The sequence below is a fragment of the Platichthys flesus genome, chromosome 15 (genome assembly GCF_949316205.1).
Source record: "Platichthys flesus chromosome 15, fPlaFle2.1, whole genome shotgun sequence".
NCBI lineage: Eukaryota > Metazoa > Chordata > Actinopteri > Pleuronectiformes > Pleuronectidae > Platichthys > Platichthys flesus.
In genome coordinates, this window is record NC_084959.1 from 7724312 (window position 1) to 7741906 (window position 17595).

Below are 17595 nucleotides of genomic sequence, written 5' to 3' on the forward strand. Positions count from 1 at the left end.
AGGAGCTGTCAGTGGCACGATGGAGCAGTCAGATAAGAGAGGGCAGGGGAGTTGGAGGCCCAAAAAAAAAATCAAAAGAGCAGGGAAGTCGGAGTGAGGAGGAGGGTGCAGAGAGAGTTATCGTTTTTTGTACCTCAGTGGACACGTAGCATGACATCAGTGCTGCCAGAGCCGGACTTGATTCACTGAGGCCACCCATGCAGAGTAGAACACACTCATGCTACAAACAGAAAAAGGTCAGAGAATAATGTGTGATAGAAAACAAGCACTAAAGTGGCTCTGAAAATATAGATCCAGTAAGTGATTTATAACAGTGTTACAGGAAAGTATGCATCGGTTTCTTAAAGATGATACTTCATTAACAGTGAATGCCACCTAGTCACCTCAAACTCTCCTGAATCATATTAACGCTGCACGTGTGCTTCAGAACATACAAAATACAAAATATAAAAGATTTTATGACCAAACCTTGTTTCCGTTGACTGTAAACATGTGAGATTCTGCTGTTTCACACCACAACACCCGGAAACTGGGTCTGCAGAGCTGCCACCTGGAGCCGCTCTTGTGTCCCACAGATGACTTTACCACGTGCTGGCTGACGCACACACACACACACACACACCAGTGACATAGACAGGAACAAACTCTGCTCTCCGCCTTGTCTCAAGCCTAAACATGAGTTTGTTTGCTCAACAGTGAAGAGCAAAAACCACGACTGAGTGTCAACTGTAACTTCCCAGTTACTGTCGTGGAGGCGGTTATTGAGTAATCGCTGAGATAAGTAAGAGTAGCGGCCTCTTATGTTCTTATTTGGAGGAAAAAGCTTTGAAATTCTCAGTAAACAAGACATTTTTGCTAATTTAGATTAAAGGACACATTATGCTTTTGAAGTTTTTCTTTTCTCTGGTATGTTACCTGGTTTTTCTGTGTATGTAAAAGTAAAAAAGCCCAAAGTCCTCAGTACCTCTCCACATTCTCTTCTCTCCCAAAAAAGAGGCTGGTACTGAAACTCCTGAAATGCCTCGTCAGTCGTCCAGTGCATACATCTGGGGCACTGTGATATCACATGACATCACCATTCTCCATATTTGCATAATACATACCTAGCGGCTAGTCCTGCATTCCTTGTGCATGCATCAGAAACAGTGAGAGCAGAGGCCAATATTTCCCTTTCAAAGATCCAGGCGCTAAAACCCAGTGTTTCAGACAGAGGCTGAAAAGAGGAGCTGCAGCATTGGACAGTATGAGGAGATTTGTGTGTTTTCTGAATAAAATATAATAACACAGATTCAATTTACAAACCTGAATAAGAGCATAATATGTCTCCTTTAATTTGTTAATGATATGATACATTTTATTTATGCAAATGTTTTGTAGCCGAGCAGCTTGAGAGTATTGTGGTTTTTCGCTCCATTGTCCATTTCCACTCAGCCCACATTGCTTGTATATCATTTATAAAACTTGCCCACCAGCTGCTATGTATTTCACTGAATGAATGTTTTTATTTTCTTCAATGGACACAGGCACTGTATAACCACAGTTTATCTTCAAGGTTGGAATGTGGTCTGATCATTCTTTAGTTATTTTGATGCAGCAGAGCCACTGTGACTCACTGCTCACTGACATCCTACAATGTTTCATGAGTCAGTCGTGCGTGCGTGCGTGAACTTGTATTTTGAGTATAAAATGTACTTAGTGAGGACATTTTTGGAAAGTGAGGACATCCCTGTTTCATTGGACCGTTTGAGGGTTAAGAGTTGTATTTAGGGTTAGAATTAGGTTCAGGTTGGGGTTTGGCATTTAGTTGTGATGGTTACGGTAAGGATACGGGTTTGGCAAATGCATTATTCCTATGAGTGTCCTCACGAAGATAGAATTACAAGATTGTGTTTGTGTGTGTGCCGTCATGTGTATGTTACTGGCAACACATGCAGGAGCTGCAACGCCTGTGTTTCATTTCTGCAACTGGCAAGCACAGAGCAGCCCTTTCCAAATGCACATTTTGTCCACACACACAGATATGCATGGTGAACGTGTGGTATTTACACGAGCACGGCCTATTGCCCTGCGTCTGTCTGCTCTCTCAACCCCTCTCCGTCCTTTCCCTGACACCCATCTGTCTTTTCACGTGAGACTCTTGATCTCTCGTCTTGTTTTCCGTCTCTTTCTCTTCGTATTTGTCTGGATTTCATTTTGAGTTCCAAACCATATTTTCAAAACACTGCTGAAATCCGTCTTCGCTGCTTGTGCACATTTGGTGTAGCTCCTTTCCCTCATCTCTCTGGAATGATTAGCATTTTCCTGCTGGGATTGACCTCATCATACTTTCACCTATATTGCAAATTAGCAAAGGCATCAATGTATATGTTCATTATTTTCAAATTCCTATATCGCACTGTGTTTCAATGTCAGGATATTGTGCAAGTGCGGTGTTATTTCTGAGTATCTCTCTCTCTCAGTATCTTCCCCTCCGTCCTTCCTCTATTTCACTACAACTCCTTAGGACACGTGTGTGACCTTGGTCCGCCCGGCAACAGGGAAACTTTGTAGTGGAGGTGACCCTGCCTTGACTTAAAACGTCGAGGAAGCTTAACTCGCCGTGAGTGGCTGTCTCCTAGGAGCTCCTAGCGCCTCATGTATTATTTGAAAGACGTCCATCCATCTGTCCGGGGCCTTTCACTGCCTCACTTGGCCAACGTGAGTCAGGATTAATGGCTCTTTTCACAGCGCGTGCACAGATGGACACAAACGTAGTAGCTGTCAACCTTCATCACCAACACCACTGGGGATCCACTCACAGTATCCCCAGTATACGTTTAGGCTTTTTCTAGTTACTCCCACCTTCAGTTACTAAAAAAGCGAATCAAAGAATGGTTTTCTGTGACATGGTGGTAGGAATGAAGTGAGAGTCATAATGTGATGTTCTACAGTGAGTGGGTGAAGGTTTTTTTTTTCTCTCTAGTGTCCAAACTGGTCAACACTTCTAAAGCACTGACATCTTTCTCTTTCTCTCAGGTCTGTCGACGGCCAAGAGGAAGTTTGCCGGCTCTCTCAACGAGTTTAAATTCCAGTGCATTGGAGACGCGGAGACGGACGATGAGATCTGCATAGGTGAGCTCGCCGATATGGAATCTGATCCAGGCAGTTGAGAGCTCCTCAGTAAATCTGGAGACAGCACATTTCCATTTATAGTCACCAAAATAGTAACAGTCGTATCAGCAGCGATATAAAGAGCAGCTTGATTTTCTTCCGATAAACAAGCTCAAATCACGCCTCTCTGCGGTGTCTGTTCTGGGCCTTTTTTTAGTATCAAAGATTTATGTTTGATGGAAATCGTTTGAAAAGTGTAATTGTCTCTGTCGGGCTTTTTTATTGCCTGAAAAAGAGCAAATAAGGAAAAGGATTACAAAAATAACTGAACTCACATTTATATCCTCAAAGTTTAATGGTAGATAAATAGATTATCACATAAAGATAAATAATTATACTTTGGTTAGAAGGTGATGCCCATTTAAAAACTGTTGAAATTACACATATATAATGTGAACATTGCAGTATGGTGCTAGGATAGAGTGGGCGGAGGTCATTTGTATCCGCTAAGGTTCAGTACAATGTCAATAATGTAGTATCGGTCTACATGAGAACAATCATTCCATGAACTCGTCCAGGCTTTGCAGCGCTCTGCTGCGAAACATGCGGCGGCCGCCACACCCTCTCCTGGCCCTGTCTCTGCAGGCCACGGCTCTCAAACTGACCTCACCCACCCACCACTGTTGTTTAACTAGCCTCAACTATCTTTCCTGCACAGCTTGCTGCTCGACCGGGCTGCACAACGGCTGTTTGTTTTGTAGGATATTCGTTTTCATTCACGTGTCAAACTGACGTCTTGTCTGCCGTACAACGATTGTTACACCCTAAACCGAAAAGGTTTGAATTTAAACAGATTAAAAAGGAATTGTTCTTTACACAGTTGTATACAAATGGACAAAAACAGTCTGTTATTTTTATTGGTTCAGTGTCTCATTATATCCACTGTGATTGATTTTGTGCGATTGTGCTAAAAGGTTTCACTGCATTTATAAGCTTCATTAAAAGGTTGTGTTGCTTAGTAATGCATTCCTGCATAGATCCCTCCTTTATAGTTGGATCCAACTTCCAAGATCCAAAGCTGTGTGTGTGTGTGTGTGTCAAACGTGCTCCATATAATGATTAAGGATTAAACATGCTGACTGTGTGTGTTTGTGTGTGTGTGTTTGTGTGTGTGTGTGTGTGTGTCTGGTGCTGGACAGGGACAGAGGCAACTGAAATGGAAACTTTGGCCCAAAACAATGCAGCCGGGCCACGCTCACGTTGAGAGCACTGTAGAAACGAACCCTCTGAATTGAGGTTTTATTTCCGGTTAATCAATCTGCTGTGTCATGACTTTAGAAACGTTTCTGAAAGGTCCAAGAACAGAAACAAAGGCGCCCTCATCATGTCCGCCTCGTGCCAACTCGCTTCAAACACTCCCTCCGTCTCTGTTTGTACTTGTGTGTCTTTCACCATCATTTGCGCTTTTCTTTCCAATTGTGTCTTGTTTTTAATTTGTCTCTCTGTTTTTCCCCCCTGCCTGTTGATGTGTCTGCCCTCAGCCAAGTCGCTCCAGGAGTTTTCATCAGTTCTGCAGAACCTGGAGGATGAGCGGACACGGATGGTGAGTGAGATCGCAAACTGTCAGGGATCTAATAGGCTCAGCGATGGGAGGGAGTAAGAACTGAGTTTTTCAGAATAAAGCTTTTCATTACACAGTGAATCTCCAAATTTATGTAGACCGTGTCAGTAAATATAATGTCTATAATAAAGTGTGTGTTTCTCCAGATTGAGAACGCCAGCGATGTTCTGATTATGCCTCTGGAGCGGTTCAGGAAAGAACAGATCAGCGCAGCCAAGGCAAGTGAACGACATTGTACAGCTACAGTGATAGAGACTGGTCACGTGTGCTGTGCACCAGTATTGACACATGTTCGCTGGCAGTGAAACACAAGTACATCAATAATATTCTGTTGTAGCTCTGCAGCTGTTAACTGGTGGACACGGCTTTCACCGAAAATGTAAATTGTTTAATTTTTGTTGAAAAGAAAGTTTGTGAATTTGACTGTAATACAGTGACAGAGACAAAAAGCCTTAGGTGTGATTCAACTTGTTTTACAATGACGACAGTTAGATTTCCTGAGAGACTTCAGATCTCACCTGCTGAAGCACTGCAGGTGAAACCATTTCCTGTCTCAGAAACACTCACCACCTGGTTGACGTTGTTTTGCAGTTTATCAGGTTTTCATTTACAGGAGAGTGTCTTCATTGTTTTCATATCCAGTACATCTGGATACAATTACTCATTTCATTTTTTGTTACTGTAGTCTTATGTAATGCTCCCTGAAATAACTGGGTTACTGTAGCTCCATTAAAAACAGCACATCTTCTGCTCATAAGACCTTTTTCTAAACTATTGGCACATGTTAAAATTCCTCTGAGAACCTCCAAGATAATTACAGTATTTCCTGTATTGTCAGAAGCAATGCTGATTATACAACACAGCGCTATTAAGTACATCCTATGATGTTTCTGCATTTACATCTTTGCAAGGATACTTTGGAATAAGTTTAATGAACAGGAAAAATATCACCAACTACTGAAAACACTTCCCTGATAAAATACTTTGTATAGTAGTGTTGATGAGATTTACAATCTTCAGTCTACCTTGCTAAAGTCAGTTATGTTACCAGTGCAGCCTCACAATAACTTTGCTCGGGCAGAAACTCCCTTTCAAACAAGCCTGCAATGAAAGGCTACAGTAAAATATGTATTACATGTGTCCAGGTCTCTTCTCCTTCACTAAGTCTCCCAGTATCACAGTCTGTGCCGTTACTTCCATGACCTGGATAGGAGATTAGAGAAATACATAATCCTGCCATAAATCACTGCTTCCCATCGGGGGGTCTCTGCGGATGACAGGGCTCCCTCACGGCACAGCCACTGTTGTTTTAGTGTTTCAGCGAGTATGAATCTTTTCTACCTTGACTGAGGGTACAGGACGGTATGGAAACTTTGGACTAAAATAAGGTACAGGGAGGACCTCGAATTTACAACACCCTTAATTTACAAGATAAGAACTACACCGGTCATGTTTTGGGGGTAATCTCCTGCCCCATTTAGTGAATATGCCATGTTTCAGTAATCTCCTTACATCAGGTCATGCTTCACATGGCCTGTGCAGTCTTTAGCTATAGGACATAGATGAGTATCTCTTCAGGGTTTCCTCTGATACATCCCGTATTTAACATGTTATCAGGGCATATACTCTCCTAATCCATCCCAATATAGCAGGTCATTGTTTGATTGTGACACGGTGGCCCGATTAAGAAGTGAACGGGTAATCTGTGGCGAGCGATCCACTAATCCTGGTTTAGAACCTGAAAGAACCGACAACATCTTGGCCTGCCACAGTTTCACCGCGACGCAAAGCTGCCGAGCTGAGAGGAGTTCCAGGAGAGTTACAGAGAAGAGAGATGGATGTGTGTCCAAAACATGCAACTGTATATTATAAAGTTACTCGATTCAAATAGCTGCAGACAGGAGGTCTTAGAAAACATTGCAAGATGAGGTAACGCCTTTTAGATTCAACATTCAGCAGCATTTCAACTAAAGTAAAATAGGTCATGTCTATGTTAAATCAAAAAATCTATCCTGAAGCGATGTTTGAAGAATTTCTGACGAATGAGTTTGAATAAAGTATTGTAAATTAAACCCACTCATAAAAAAATGGTTTGCTATTAATTACCTTATTAACTTCTGAATCACCTCCAAGGTATTAATTTCAGGCTCAGGCGTATTTTTATTATATCTGATCTGATCTGTGCTCGGACTTTTACCTGGGGGCGGGGGGGGGAGAGAGATAAAAAGTTTATAGGAGCATCAACTGGCGTGTAAACACAGATTACAACTTGTTACTGCTGAAAGGTTAAAGTGTGATGACTCTGACCTGACGTCTCCTCTCTGCATCAGTGTTTTTCAGTTTAAGCTCCTGACAGACTCAGCAGATTCTGCTTCTGCTGCTGGAACATAGTTACTGATAAAGTGCAGTAAATTCCTGATACTGGCTGTAAACTTTGATGCTGTTTAAAAATAAATAAAGTGAATGTTCATAAAAAAGTGCAGACGCCATCTGCGGCCTGCAGAAACAGGCAGGAGGTGATGATGTTGTTGAAGTCATGTTCCTGTGGGACTCCCTTGTAATCCTTCACATGACGCTGCAGTCAAACATTAGTCGGTCCGGTGGCAGGACATTGAACAGTATTCAAACATTTCATTAACTTCACTCCTCTGACAAAGAAAAGAAAATCATTGGAGGAGTTAACACAGTGTGAGGACACTGCCACCTGCTGGATTAGGACAGAACTGACTCTGGAAAACCAATTTTGAATGCTTCTATATATTTAATATACAATTTGGTGAAAAGTGAGCAGTGATTCAGAGTAAACATTAACACACACATGCACACACACTACATATACCTTTTATAGCACAGTGTAATAGAAGTAGGAGTCTTTCTGATGGTAGTTCACGGTTTGAATGTCATACAACAGCATGTTTCAGTGAATATTACGGTTGAGGTGATCACATTGCAAATATGACATAAATGAAAGGAGCATATACAAAATTTCATGTAAAATGCAAAAATATGTCCCTTTTTTAAATCTACAATTTAAAAGAAAAGCACTTTAACTCCAGAAAAAGTATCATTTTCATTAGTTTTTGTAAAAAAGCAATGAAATCCACAATGGGGGAGATACATAGAGCGCAATTTCCGACGTGAGCATGTATTTCAACGACGCAGACTTTAAACAGAGACCTTGTTGTTCAGAGGAATGTTCATCAGCTCTGATGTTTTCTGCAGCTGTTGTCTGTTCCTCCTTGAGCCTCCACAGAGCATCAGGGTGAGGGAAAAAACATTTCAAGGATAAAGACGAAATATCTAAGAGAATTAAGTCGTAAACGTAGGCTAAACTTTATTTTCTTGGAATATTAACCTCATCTTGAAAGATCAAGATATATTTTTGTTGAACTTGGTCTAATTCTCCGTGGCTCAATAAACTGTAACTTTCATGACTGTTTTCTGTCTATTATCAAATAAAATGTCTGAAAACAGTAGATGTACACCTCAATTTACTGCTTTTTGCAGCAGCTCCAAATATTCAGATTCTGACAGTAAATCTTAAATCTGATCTTCGCCCTGAAGCTCTTATCCGGTCACTTCATGAGTTTTGGATAAAGAAATGCAATAACACTAACAAGCCGGGGCAGATGTACAGTTAACACCCAAGTGTCTCTCTGACAGAGGGCGACCCAACCTGACCCGCCCCTCCTCTGTTTATGTCTCTGCTTTTGTTTCCCCTCCTCCGTCTCTAGGTCCCCACATCTCTTCCTTCCATCGGCTAGAATTAGATTAAAGTATAATGAACCTAACATGACTGATAATCGCTGATAGAACACTTTCAGGGAAGAAACGACTGCCTTGTGTGTTCTCTCCTCTCTTGATCTTCTTGGACGCTATTTAGTTTTTTTTTTTTCTCTCTGTAGTTTTAAAGCCAGCAGTCGTAAGAAAGCCACACCCTGCTCTATCTGTCCCTGGTTCCTCATTCGTCCATCTGTCCGTCTCTGATGGTGGTGATCTCAGCTCTCAGTGTCAAACAGTCTGTTGTTTTATAAGCAGCTGTGCTCCCCAGAGGAACACAAACTGGACTCCCTGACAAATGGAAAATATTAATGCGAAAGCTAAAAGAAATTCACTCTAAATAAAGATCAACTTAACTCTCCAACACTCTTAAGTCAATTGTACTCGAGGGCTATGGATGAATACAGATGGTAGTCACTAATCAAATTAGTCCATGATAATATGTTTCAAGTTAATTAATTAGATTAGATGTTTTGTCTGTTAACATGACAGAAATGTTCCCTCTGTTGTCTCGGAGTCGAATTAGCCGAGATGAGGCTTGATTATATCATCTGTCCCCCAAATCTGTTCCAGGAAGCCAAGAAGAAGTACGACAAAGAGACGGAGAAGTATTGTGCAGTGCTGGAGAAACATCTGAGCCTCTCAGCCCGGAAGAAAGAGTCACATCTACATGAAGTAAGAGGCCTAAGTTTACACCATAGACTTCTTATAAAGATGGACGTCATGTCTCCGCTTCCTCCCAGTATCCAGAAATGAAGCCAAAATATCTCAGACACAAAGGCCGCCATCTTGTACCGATGAGGTCATAAGGAAGATCGTCTCAGCTGTCAATCATGATATTTCATCCCATGTTTTATAGCGTTGAATATATAATTAAAGCCAAACTTATCATAAACATACTAAATATACTCAAATGACAGATACCATCTTTGAGAGAAGGTGAATTCACTGTGTGCTTTGACTTTTTGATTTGGTCCAAGTCCCATCTGCTAACATGTAGGTAGTGGGTTGTGTGAACTCTTCTTCAGCCAGCCACAAGGGGGTGATCATGACAGTCTTCCATCTTTATATACAGTGCATGGCTTACAACTGTTTTTTTTTTCATCCACCTGATTGGTCTTTCAGCATTCTTACTTTCCTTCCCTGTTATAGGCTGACAATCAGGTCGATACTGTACGGCAGCACTTCTACGAGGTTTCTCTGGAGTATGTCTTCAAGGTGCAGGAGGTCCAGGAGAGGAAGATGTTCGACTTTGTGGAGCCGGTAAGAAGACACTTGTTTATTTTCCCTGTTGTTTCTTAACTTTCACCTCCAGTTGCCGAGCATACTTGCGGTTTTTCCAGCACCTTAGATGACTCTGAGATATCCACACCCAGCAGCTGCTGTCTAAAGTCAGTTATTCTGTTGCCTCCAAAAAGCCGTTTGGAAGTTTCAGGTGCCGAGTTGCCCGAGGGTAACTCAGTGGTTACTGCTGCGGAAATACAGACAATTTGTCCCACAAACCAAAACAAACCTCAATTTAAAGTGGGGAAAGTACAAAGTTGGTCTATTTCACTATTGTCTTTTGTTGTGATTATTTTATTCTTTCATCATATGGCAACATTACTCAATCTTCCTCTTCCTCCTCACTTCACCTCCTCATTCTTTTCTCCTCCTCTTCTCACACATCTGCTTCCATTACTCACCTTCCTCATCTACCTTCTGGTCCTCTCTTTCTCTCACCCTCCTTCACATCAGTTGTATCTCTCTCTCTTCCTCCTCCTCTTCCTTCACTGTCCTCACTTTGTTTTCATTTTGTCTCCCTCAGCTGTTGGCTTTTCTCCAAGGCCTGTTCACCTACTATCACCACGGCTACGAGCTGGCAAAGGACTTCAATCACTTCAAGACTGATCTCACCATCAGCATACAGAATGTAAGACACACACACACCTACACACCTACACACACACGCACACACACACACACACACACACACACACACACACACACACACACACACACACACACACATTCCAAGATCTAAAGTGTCTCCACTTGATCCAACTGGAGCTGCTGCTTTGACTCAGGTTGCAAACTTAATAAGATTTTGTTTGTCCACCAATGAAGTCAGTGTCCTCCAAATCTGTTTAACGTTTTGAGAGAATCATATGTGTTTGGGTTCATTTGAGTCATTAGTGCAGTGGAAGTTGTTTTAAAAAGGTGTAATTCAGGAAGATGCCACAGAGGAAGTAATAATCTAAATGTGAAGCTGTCACTAACTGATAGGAATTCAAAGGACACAGTTACTCATATGGAAATTGTGTTGGAGACTCAATGAAAAAAACTTAAAAAATGGGTTGGTTCGTTTCTGTGTAATTCTGCTCACAGACACACAAACAAAAAAATAAAAATTAATTAAAATGATAATTAGAAACGGAAAAACCTAAAATATTTAGGATTATAATGCTGGAAATTTCTGGTTCATTCTGCTCTCATAGAGCTTTTTCTGTGCCTCTTGTTCTGGAGAAAAATAGATAGGTGCATATTCTGCTGTTGTTGCAAGTTGAGCTTTATCTCAGGATCACAACATTCGATGAAAGGCCTAAGGCGTGTGCCTCCCTGTGCTTGTGTTTGCACAGACGAGGAACCGCTTTGAGAGCACCCGGTCGGAGGTGGAGAGTCTGATGGGGAAGATGAAGGAGAATCCACACGATCACAAAAGTGTCAGCCAGCACACCATGGAAGGATACCTCTTTGTGCAGGAGAAGCGTATGTATCTGCGTGTGTTAAATAAATGTACCACATCTTACAGTAAGGACGCATTTCAGCAACAATTTACAGTGTGTCAGTGCCATGGAAACAGGCTCTGTGCGTGTACCGCACATGCGTGTTAGTGGCATGTCTTTCTCCCACACACATCAACTATGGAGGACCATACATGACATAAGTAAAAATAAATAAATAAATAAATGTATAAATAAATACAGAAATAAATAAATAAATGAATAAATAAAAATGGAAATAAATAAATAAATACAGAAATAAATAAATAAATATGTTAATACCAAAAGAAATGTCAAAAGAAATGTCTTAAATATATTTTAACATTTATTTTTTCCCTGATACATTTCCTTTGCATTTGCAGTGTCCTTATGCTAATGAGAAAGGCGGGCCTAACCGCAGTCTCATGCAGGATTGGTCACAGGAGTGTAATGATCCAGCCCTACTACTTCTGCCTTTCAATGCTGGTGTCCAGTAGCTGTTTGGGACGTTGAGCCAGTTCACACTTAAAATGAACTAGTTCAAGTTCAGAGGGTTAGTTAAGGTTATTTTTTATTGGGATGATTTAGCTGTCAGTAGTCCTGACTGTGAGCGTTACGTCTCGTGTTCTACTGAGCACAATGATCGAGCCGAGAGGAGGAGGAGGAAACAGAAACTCCAGCTCGGTACAAACCACCTGCCGCCTCTGCTCTGAACATGAAGCCGCTGATCTCTGAGCAGATGTGACCAGAGAAGCTCTGTGTTTCCACTGTTTCCACTGTTCCAGAGTCACTAACTGCCTGCTTCACGGTGAAGAGCTCAATCTCAGTCACTGCCCGTGTCTCTGAGCGAGTGTGTGGCAGAGCGCAGGGGCTGTGTGTGTGTAGCTCAGTTGACCAATCCTGCTGGAGACTGAGGTTAGGCCCGCCTTTCTCATTAGCATAAGGACACTGAAATCGAAAAATAAAAGTTGGAATAAATGTGGAAATAAATAAATAAATATGGAAATAAATGCAGAATTAAATAAATCAATGTCTTAAACTTATTTCCACATTTATTTATTTATTTCCACTTTTATTGCAACTTTTATTTATTTCCACATTTATTTATTTCCACATTTCAGTGTCCTTATGCTAATGAGAAAGGCGGGCCTAACCTCAGTCTCGAGCAGGATTGGTCAACTGAGCTACACACACACAGCCCCTGCGCTCCGCCACACACTCGCTCAGAGACACGGGCAGTGACTGAGATTGAGCTCTTCACCGTGAAGCAGGCAGTTAGTGACTCTGGAACAGTGGAAACAGTGAAAACACAGAGCTTCTCTGGTCACATCTGCTCAGAGATCAGCGGCTTCATGTTCAGAGCAGAGGCGGCAGGTGGTTTGTACCGAGCTGGAGTTTCTGTTTCCTCCTCCTCCTCTCGGCTCGCTCCTAACACGAGACGTGACGCTCACAGTCAGGACTACTGACAGCTAAATCATCCCAATAAAAAATAACCTTAACTAACCCTCTGAACTTGAACTAGTTCATTTTAAGTGTGAACTGGCTCAACGTCCCAAACAGCTACTGGACACCAGCATTGAAAGGCAGAAGTAGTAGGGCTGGATCATTACACTCCTGTGACCAATCCTGCATGAGACTGCGGCTAGGCCCGCCTTTCTCATTAGCATAAGGACACTGCAAATGCAAAGGAAATGTATCAGGGAAAAAATAAATGTTAAAATATATTTAAGACATTTCTTTTGACATTTCTTTTGGTATTAACATATTTATTTATTTATTTCTGTATTTATTTATTTATTTCCATTTTTATTTATTCATTTATTTATTTATTTCTGTATTTATTTATACATTTATTTATTTATTTATTTTTACTTATGTCATGTATGGTCCTCCATAATCAACAGAGCAGCAGAACAAATAAAACAATGATGAAACGGCAGTTGACAAAGCTATGTGACCTGCTGGAGACGTGACAGACGCTATTTGCAACTAACACTATTTATTTGAAATCCCAGTCTCCTACTGCCGCTGATTTAGTTTTTCTGTCTCTTCCCCTTATTCCCTTCTTATCGTGTGTTTATTTTGCTTATAACCTTTTCTTCATTCATTTCTTTCTTTCCCTCAGGCTCATTTGTATCTACCTGGGTGAAGTACTACTGTACGTACCATCGGGAACCCAAGAGGGTGACCATGGTTCTGTTTGACCCTAAATCAGTAGGGAAAATGGTGAGTAGCTCCGGACATTCAAATGTACACATACATGTAAATACACTGTTCACATTGGTGTTTACAAGCGTCCTTAGATTTCAAATGTGGTTTGATGAATCAGCTCTCAAAAACTACCATCCTGCGCCGTAGAGCTAGTGGAGTAGAGCGATACACTTGCTCGACTGATCGCTTGACAGTCTCAACTGTCAATCGTGACTTTCACCCCGGTTTTATAGCATCAAATAATGAAGTAAAAAACCCTCAAAACAAATATGTATACAAACATTTGTATCTACAACTACCAAAAATAACAGAAACCATCTTTGAGAAAGTTTTTTAGTTTGGTCCATGCCTAATCCACTAACATGGAGGACTCAGGGGTTATGACCACTACGGCAGCCAGCCACCAGGGGGCAATCAAATGCTTTGGCTTCACTTTTGAGTAGTCATGTGGTCCACATTCACATGCAGTCTATGGTTCACACCTGTACGTAGAGCGCTCCTCACACTGACGCTAAACCGCCAAGATATGATTCTCTCCTGCTGTCTTTGTTTCCCTCTGTTAGAAAAGACAGTTTTTACAAAGTTAGAAACATAAACAGTCACATGCACACAAACGCTCCGCATGCTCAGACCCACAGGCACAAACACACACACACAAGTTTCTTTTCAGCCTATACAGACTCACCACGTTGTCTCATTTGCAGTATGTTCTCACCCTGTACATCCCTCTGCCTGCTCTCCAGCTCTCAGTCACACTCTGCCCACTGCTGAGCGCAACCAGCTCTCACCACTGACTGTGCTTGGGTTTATTTTTTTTTATTATCTCCAACACATGACGTTCTGTCAAGAGATAGTTCAGGGGAAGCTACAATTAAGTCTTTTTGACAGCAGAGGAGTGTAGAAGTAAGGTTTTATCTCAGTCGATCAGTTACAAGACAAAGACCAAATTTGACACAGGATTAACACCAGTGCACCGTCACGCAGGGAGATGCTAGTTTTAGGACAGAGGCCAATTTATTTCACGACAGCCGTCTTATAAGACGAGAGCGCAGCTTCATTTTCTTGAAGTGCCTCTGTGTCTCTTTTCACTCCCACCTACGTCCTGCGTAACACAAGCTCAGGCCTGTTTCCTGCTAGTTGCCACGGAGCATTTTGAGTCATTGCAATAACTAGGCTCAAAGTAAAAGTAGAAAACACTGAACTCCAAACTCAATAACACAGGTAAGATAAACAGAGCAAGCACAGCGACACACGGATCGTGCATAAAATGGTTTGCATGTACTCTTTGGATTCTGGCTGTGCTTTAACACATGGTATCTTAGAAATAGAGTAAGAAAAAGTATTGAATAAAGGGTGGTGTAAACACAGCCTTTCCGACTTTTATGGGTGTTGGGTCAAATTCTGTTCAACAGGGGAGGAACCATTATTGCGCCAAAACTGATTATACAAATATTTGTGTTCTCCGATTCGTCAGGAAAAAACCTCAGTCCTCATTCCAGACAGTCATCTGTTCTGCAGGTTCATGAGTCTGCATGTCTCACACTACTAGTGCGGTGTCCCATGATGCTTTTCTCTTTACCCCTCTATTTATCTCTTTGTCAGGGAGAAGAGGAGAGCTTCATCCTCAAGTCCTGCACCAGGAGGAAGTCGGACTCCATAGAAAAGAGGTTTTGTTTTGATGTGGAGTCTGTGGACAGGTCAGTTATTCGATCTTCCTTTCTCCCACTTCCACCTGGTTCCATTTCACATTCTTCCCCCTTAATTTCTTATCAAGAAGACGCATTCAATTTCAGGTCAATGCACAAATCGTGTCTTTATTAATCAGTGTAATACAAAATCCGAACGTTACCGTAGTTTTAAGGTCCTTATTATTCATTTATTTACGTTTACGTTTTCCAAAACTGTTAAAATCAGGGCTGGTAAAACTTTGTCAATATGCTCTTTAATTTATAAATTAATAATTTAATTAAATCTACTTAATGGGATGTACATGGGATGAAGATTTTTTAGAGATTTTATTTCTAACCAGTAAGAAGAAGACAAGCTGCGTTCTAGAGCTTTACAAGGTGTAATTACAGGTAGGATACAGGCGGGGGGTGCTGTTCAGTTGAGCTGGACCTGGGGACCGGACATTGTGGCTGCTGGTCTTCCTCTCAGGCTTTTCCTCGTGCAGAGTTTTTCTTCCTACTCCCCTCTCCGACCCCTCTCACTCTTCCATCTCCTCTTTTTCCACTCCTCCCTCTCTGCCTGCGCTTCCAGGGCCCCAGACCTCCTTTATCGAAACAACCTCACCTTGTCATCACCCCATCCTATTTTTTCCTGTTCCCACATGCCTCTTCTTCTTTTTTATTCATTTCGTCTTGTGTTATTGTTGTTGTATAGACTAGTATAACCACGTTAAGGGATTTTTATCAAGGTTTGTTTTACTTTACATTTGTAGAATGTGGCTGTACACTCAGAACTGTGTGTGTGTGTGGATGATGTTTCTGCAGAGGAAACATGACTGAAAGACACTCTGTAGACTGTTGTGAGTGTGTGTGTGTGTGTGCATGTGTGTGAATCTTTCAGGATGATAAATCATAGTTACTCTTAGTTTCTTACTCAGACAAATCCCCATTCGGTTGTTTTATTCATAAGCTGAGCTCTTGGTCCTTTTTCATCCTTTTATGGAGAAACAAAACTGTTCATCATCTGTTTTGGTGAAAAGTGATATTGTAGTCATACCTCAGGCACCCATACATGAATAAAGTTTGCTTTTTGAATTAGGTTTCGATACGGACACAGATCCTTTCACCGGTTCTGGAAGACAAGCTTTTTATAAGAATTGTGTTGTACAGATTTTTTATCAACTTGTTTGTTGGAAAAACTCCAAAAGGGAATTCTGAGAAGCTCTTTGTTTAAAGTGTGATCCTACGATTGCAGCTGCAGTTTGTGTTACAGGCGTTGCTGCACTCTGTATACACACTGTATTTGTATGTACTTAGTAGACAATGTTTGCCACTGACCTCAATATTCAATAAGCAATTGTTTTGGCTTGTGCGTGTGTGTGTGTTTGTGTGTGTGTGTGTGTGTGTGTGTGTGTGTGTGCGAAGGCCGGGGGTGATCACCATGCAGGCTCTGTCAGAAGAGGACCGGAGGCTGTGGATGGAGGCCATGGATGGGAGAGAGCCGGTAGGTTACCATGGTTACCGGTTTGTTCTTATGTGGTAAAACAATAAAAAAAGGCACACACACACACACACACACACACACACAGGGCCAATATGTTTGCTAAGTAAAGCAAGAGCTCCAACATCAAGAGTGTTTCTTTTTTTTCATCTGTGTGACGTCAGCAGTGTTCCTCCCTCAGAACATTCGATTTATCACAAAGCCGCACTCTCGTATTAAAAGGATCAACAAGGAGGAGAAATCCGGCAGTGTTCCAATATTCTTTTTTTCTTGCGAAATTCTGGATAATTTACAACCTTAAGTGTCTAACAATGAGGCAATCATAGAGGATTAGAAGGGGACATTTCTTTTACGTGAAGCTGCTCACTGTGTTGATGTAGAGTGCACAATCCACGGTGAGAGGTCACAGGTAAAGACAAGTGGGATCACGCGAAGGGTCAGAACCCAGAAATGGTTGGTAACCACCGGCCCGGAGCCATTACCACAGTCACAATGAATGCTATAGGTTCCTAATTGGACAGTTGACTCAAAGCCAGTCTCCCTGACACTTTTTATTATACATCTCTTTCACCCTGAGGCTGATAATGGGAGTGTTGCTTTCCACACTGTCATTTTGATCATGTCCCAACACTTGCCCCGTCGTCACGTTGGTATTGAAATGAGGTAACGGTAAACTGCATCCGTAAACACACCACAAGCTTGAGCAGGCAGCGGTGCGCTCGGATCGTCTGTGATAATAAAGCAAAGAGATGTTGAAGTTTTGCTCTTAAGGGCTTGCCTACGTTTTAATTGTTCCCTGTTGTGTGGATGCTTCACCTTGATGTTCAAGGTACAAGGCCACACAACGGCACCAGAGGCTTTGAGCTTTAACGCAGTCATCCAGACAAATTCATCACTTCTTTCTTTTCTACAGAATCTTATAAACATAGATTGTGACCCATGTAAATGTATTATGTATGTGATAATGGCCGTATGCCAGTGGGT

General features: G+C 41.7%; 1 protein-coding gene across 1 annotated transcript in view; it reads left to right on the forward strand.

Moving 5' to 3' along the window:
* LOC133969410 (rho GTPase-activating protein 26-like) overlaps nt 1-17595 on the forward strand; it is a 73599-nt gene that overhangs the window by 28853 nt on the left and 27151 nt on the right. Inside the window, exons 2-11 of the mRNA XM_062405873.1 lie at nt 3016-3111; nt 4632-4693; nt 4858-4929; nt 9065-9166; nt 9644-9754; nt 10299-10403; nt 11110-11239; nt 13358-13458; nt 15046-15140; nt 16536-16614. Of these exons, the coding sequence (XP_062261857.1) occupies nt 3016-3111; nt 4632-4693; nt 4858-4929; nt 9065-9166; nt 9644-9754; nt 10299-10403; nt 11110-11239; nt 13358-13458; nt 15046-15140; nt 16536-16614 (953 nt within the window). The remainder of the gene's footprint in view (nt 1-3015; nt 3112-4631; nt 4694-4857; nt 4930-9064; nt 9167-9643; nt 9755-10298; nt 10404-11109; nt 11240-13357; nt 13459-15045; nt 15141-16535; nt 16615-17595) is intronic.